The sequence below is a fragment of the Primulina eburnea genome, chromosome 7 (genome assembly GCF_022965805.1).
Source record: "Primulina eburnea isolate SZY01 chromosome 7, ASM2296580v1, whole genome shotgun sequence".
Classification (NCBI taxonomy): Eukaryota; Viridiplantae; Streptophyta; class Magnoliopsida; order Lamiales; family Gesneriaceae; genus Primulina; species Primulina eburnea.
The window spans coordinates 30,789,382-30,794,895 of record NC_133107.1 but is presented as its reverse complement, the minus strand read 5'-3'; the positions used below and the strand labels follow the sequence as shown (position 1 = coordinate 30,794,895).

At 33.9% G+C, this 5,514-nt stretch overlaps 1 protein-coding gene across 1 annotated transcript; it reads left to right on the top strand.

Annotated features, from left to right (window-relative positions):
* The first annotated feature begins 1,387 nt into the window (after nucleotides 1-1,387).
* On the top strand, nucleotides 1,388-4,831 carry LOC140835860 (uncharacterized). The gene is made up of 6 exons (XM_073201270.1): nucleotides 1,388-2,115; nucleotides 2,331-3,055; nucleotides 3,132-3,302; nucleotides 3,390-3,951; nucleotides 4,027-4,420; nucleotides 4,690-4,831. The coding sequence occupies exons 2-6, from the start codon at nucleotides 2,534-2,536 to the stop codon at nucleotides 4,829-4,831; spliced, it is 1,791 nt and encodes a 596-aa protein (XP_073057371.1). The 5' UTR covers nucleotides 1,388-2,115; nucleotides 2,331-2,533.
* Nucleotides 4,832-5,514: the final 683 nt, after the last annotated feature.

Here is a 5,514-nt window from a genome sequence, read left to right as displayed (position 1 = left end):
ACACCTGCACGATTCTAGGGCACACCGGCACGCAACGATGCGTATAAAATATTTTTTTATTTTGGACAATCTATATGCTTTTACCACAAAAATAAGAATACTAGAAGTGAAAATTTTAGATCTCCACGTAAAAGTTTTACGATCAAATAAAAATGTTTTATAATTTTTAAATATAAAATATTGAGTTATAATAATAATAATAATATGACATGTTAAAGACATAATATAAACTAAATGATTTTAATGGTTTGTGTGATTATGGTTAAAGTACCTTCATTCTTAACATTATAATCTGCACGTGACATATATCCTCGTACGATGTTCTTTAATCCTTGATCAACACGTGTTTTTAAAGCAAATCCCCTTCCTTCCTTCCACATTTAACCGGGAAATTTAGGCAATTAACACTCTGCAAAACCATATTTAAAAAACTAGCCCACACTTTTAAAATGACTATACTACCCTCATTTAAAAAATTAAAAAATCCTTATTTTTTTTCTTTTAACCCTAACGTTTTGTTTTTTGAAATCCCATTCCCTGTCATCTTCTGCATTGGTTGCCATCAGACACGGGATGGGCTTGCAACAAGGAATTCCTCGACGATTCTGAGCAGAAGCTTCACTACCAATCTGAGTGGCACCGTTACAATCTTAAACAGAAGGTGAGCCGCCGTCGATTCCTTTTCATAATTTTATTGTATGCGTTTGATTTTTTTTCAAAGGACTTAGCTGTGTTGATTGTTGCAAGTCCAAAGGTATGAAATCGACGATTGAATCTGTATAATAATATGTGTTTTGAAGAGAAGGGATTGAGAGAGTCACTTTTGTAATTAATTTATTGTCCATGTGATTAATTGTTGAAAGAATGATATAACTTTTGCTTACTAGTTTTGAGGTATGTCTGTGTGAGCCTCTTTAGCGTAGGATTTTAGCTTGCAATAATGTAATAACTTGTGTCATCTTTTTTATGCATCTTTGACATGTCCTGGATTTTGTATGATTCAATCTTGTATTTTGTTATGAACCAAACGGGCATGCGTTGAAAAGAAATATCATTCACAGGTAAGTTATCATTCACCATTTCATGCTTGGATCATATTGTTTGTTAGTCTATATTTTCTATTTATTTTTGTACAAGAAACAAAATTCATTGACAAATTTAAAATATGTGAACGAATGATTAGGCGTAGTTCTGAGCTCTAACCTGTCTCACGGAAAGGGAAAATTAACACCCAATTGGATTCCTAATCTCCACATGAATAGAGATATATAAAGAAATCAAGTTCTTTGAACATCATTATGTACGAGGCTTAGATGTTGCTCCACAAGTTGCTGTACATCTATTTCATACTGTGTCATGACTTCAATTTTTCCTGGATTGGCCATACCATCCCTGTCATCACCGAATGTCCCAAATAATAAATGGTGCTTTGAAAAAATAGACATTTGCTTTTCTTCGCAAAGAATTTCTGATTAAGAATACACTCGAGAATCTTTTGTGGCTGTACGAGATGTTCATCCTCTGATTGACTGTAGATAAGGATAGCATCGAAGAATATGATAACAAAATGGTGCAAATAAGAGCTAAAAGCCCGATTCATAGCAGATTGGAATGTAGAGGGTGCATTTGATAAACCGAATGGCACAACAGTGAATTCATAATGATCCCCATGAGTCCGAAAAACTGTCTTGTGAATGTCCTTGGAATCCATCCGGATTTGGTGATACCCAGACCGCAAGTCCAGCTTAGAAAAATTTTCCATTGAATCAATCAATGGTCTAAAATTGATACCCATCCCGCAAGTTCAACTAAACGATTTATTATTAATAAACTATTTGTGTTTGATGTTAATTTATTTCTTTTTAGTAAATCATTTATAAAATTGTTTTTGCATGAGTTCAATTCTTAGTTTTGAATATTCTCTTTGATATAAGTATTTTATGAGTGACGTTAAACTAACAATATCATTCCTTCTTCTCCTTAGGTGACTGACCGTTCTTCTCTTAGCTCAATTGAAATTTTCCATCAATCAATGGTCTAATTCACTAATCAAGGACCATTTAAACAACCATACATTTAGCATTTGTAATTAAAATGGCAGAAGAAGAAGTTTGGGTAAATTTATCGTTTTATATGATTTTTATTGAGTTTTTACTTTTAGTTATATTTGTGGAATTGAGTTTTTGCCTAAACTTTCTTACATATCTGTAACTGATAAATGAATAAAGTATTTGTGTTTTTGTTGAGAAATTGTGTTCAACATTGTATTTGTTGTTTATGTTTGAAAAATATTTATATTTTTTATATCATTTATGTTTTTTCGAGTGTAGGTAAAATTGAAACCTCAGTTATTGAGAAAGAATCACTTTGAATGCAAGTTAAGTTTAAACTCTCATTTCAAAAGTGTATCAGAGACTATCAAGGAATGCCTCAATGATGCAGAGATGCAGAATATGATTGATGGAACTCAATTTGGTAATTTAATTAAGTATGTAGGAGATTACAATTTATTAGTCAGATTATATGGTTCTTGATGGCTAGACAGTCATGTAAGACTACTAGTGATGAGTTGTGGATGATTGTGAATCAAAGACCGTTGAGATTTTCGAAAATGGAGTATGCACTTATAACTGGGCTTGATTGTTCAGAAGATTTTCCTGAAGTTGGAGAGACGATGCAATTTCGGGATAGACATTTTTGTGGAAATGAAAATGTATATATTGAGGAGGTGGCGACAAAGCTAATGGAAATGAGAAAAACACCTGAACGCACTATAAATTTGGAAAAATTGAAGTTAGCATGTTTGTACTTTGGTGCTGCTGTTCTGTGGCCAGTTCGACAAAAGACGGTTCCTCAAGTTGACAACATGCTTTTAAGTTTAGTGGAGGATTTGGATTTGTTTAACAAATATCCTTGGGGTACGATAGCTTATAACGAAGTTCTTAAAAGTATAAAGCGAGATTTAACTTCAATCAAATTGAAGAAAAAGAAGAAGAACGAAAAGATTGTCGAATATGGAGCATTTACTTTGAACGGATTTGTTCATCCATTGCAAGTAAGATATTTATTTGTTTTGTATTTATTTAGTTAATTTATTTAATATTAAGTTGGCTATAATTTTTTTAATGCAGATTCTTGCATATGAATGTATTCCTGGCATTGCAAAGAAGTTTGCTAAGCGAAGAGATAGATATAACATGATACTTCCGCGTATGTGTGGATGGATTTCAAATGATTGGCATGTGAAATCATCTGCAAAGTACAATGAAGTTGTTCAAGCATCACATGAGTGTTTAAATAGGGTGAGTATTTTGCCAATAATTTATTTATTATTTCAAAGATATTTAATTGTAATTGAGTGTTGGAATTTTATAATTTGAAATATACAGATGGTTATTGGCATGTTGACACCTACAGAGTTGGAACTACATGCCTCATACATCGCAAATGGTCACTTTTCTAATTCAGATCCTAATTTATCGCATGTTCTGCCATTGTTGTCGGAGAGACAAAATGTATACTGCTATGCAGATAGCAGTCCCGAAAACGTTGATCAACCCTTAGAAGAGCAAAAATCTTTTGAAGATATGCAAAGCCAGAGAGTAGATGCACATGACAAACAATCACCTCCACTTCGTCAAGAAGAAGATCGACCACACACCTCCACACATATTGATCCGACTGCTTTTGTTGGAGAGGTTCCCAGTGTTCCAAATTATTTTGTCCAACTTCGAGATTATATAGATGAGAAGTTTACAAAATTGCAAGCATACGTGGATGAAAGATTTACTAAGATTGAGGAGAAGCTTGAAGAGGTATCTGTCCAGGTAAAAAAACAGGAAAAAAATCCAGCAGAGACATCACGTCAACCAACTAGTACACTTCCGGAAGCAAAGAGACAAAAGATGTTTGATATCAAATGTGTTAATGAAGAAGTCTTGACATCAGAAGGTAAGTCACATGCTTTAGTGGATAAGTCATGTCACCTGATTAAATATTTTAAGATCTATATATTTTTACATACAGGTTCTACATCTCCTCAAAATGGACACTCCATGATCCAACCAAGCAAACATATATTGCACAGTCCCCAACGATTCGTAGTTGATGAAGGAGCTTCCAATGCCCAGCCAGTTGGAGATGCAAACAATAATGATGATAAGAAAACTTACAATAACATGTTATTAACCTATGTCAGGGTTAAGAGGCAAATCAAGAAGTCATCGTACTTATCGTCGCCCTTCATGGAATTGTCAGAGACGCCCCCTGTATTAGTTAGCCATCAACTTGGATCATGTAATGGCACATTTCAACCACTTCAAATAGCAAAGTCACCGAAGCTAACTAAAGCTTTGAAGGAGCAAATTAAAACAATGAAAGACACTCGTCAATGCCTAATGGCCGCAACCATTGGGTTGCTGTAAAAATCGATATAAAGGCCACATCTATCATAATTTATGATTGTGGAATCTGTTTAACTAAAGAGATTAACATGGAGTCGTATGTTCGTCCGCTACAAGTTCTAATACCTCGATTATTGAATACTGTGGGTGTAGTAACAACCGATACATGGAAGATTACACGACCGTCGTCATTCCCTCAGAATATTGTTGGGTTTGTTTTACCAAATTCAATTTTATTTTATTTTACATTTATTCCATGATTAATTTTAATATATTAATTTTGCAGAGGTGATTGTGGTGCATGGGTGATCAAGACCATCGAGGTGGAATTAGCTCGTCTCAATCCCTATGAAATAAATGACAAGATAGTCGACTCATGTAGACCCTATTTAACAGCATGTACTTGGAATAAAGATTGGATTTTGTAGCGATACCATGGTGGTTGTTGAGATGCTTTATAGTTTTTTTGATCATGTACCACTGCAAACAAAAACTGATGATTTGTAGTGTTTCTACTAGATATTATGCAATTGTGTGTTTTTTTTTTTTGGATTCCATAGTTTAGTTTTTTTTTTTAAATTTTTATAACAAAGTGATATGGTAAAAACAAAGTGAGAAAATTCGTGTTTTATATCCATTATTTACTATATTATGGCGTGTTTTCATGTATAAGAAATTACGAAATTAAACATAGTGTGAAATAAGGCAAAAATGACTTAGGGCGACCGAATGGCGACTGGGAGCGACCGAATGGCGACCGAGTGATATGGTAAAAACAAAGTGAGAAAATTCGTGTTTTATATCCATTATTTACTATATTATGGTGTGTTTTCATGTATAAGAAATTACGAAATTAAACATAGTGTGAAATAAGGCAAAAATGACTGAGGGCGACCGAATGGCGACCGAATGGCGACTGAGAGCGACCGAATGGCGACTGAGTGATATGGTAAAAACAAAGTGAGAAAATTCGTGTTTTATATCCTATTTACTATATTATGGTGTGTTTTCATGTATAAGAAATTATGAAATTAAACAGTGTGATAAGGCAAAAATGACTTAGTGCGACCGAATGGCGACTGGGAGCGACCGAATGGCGACCGAGTGATAT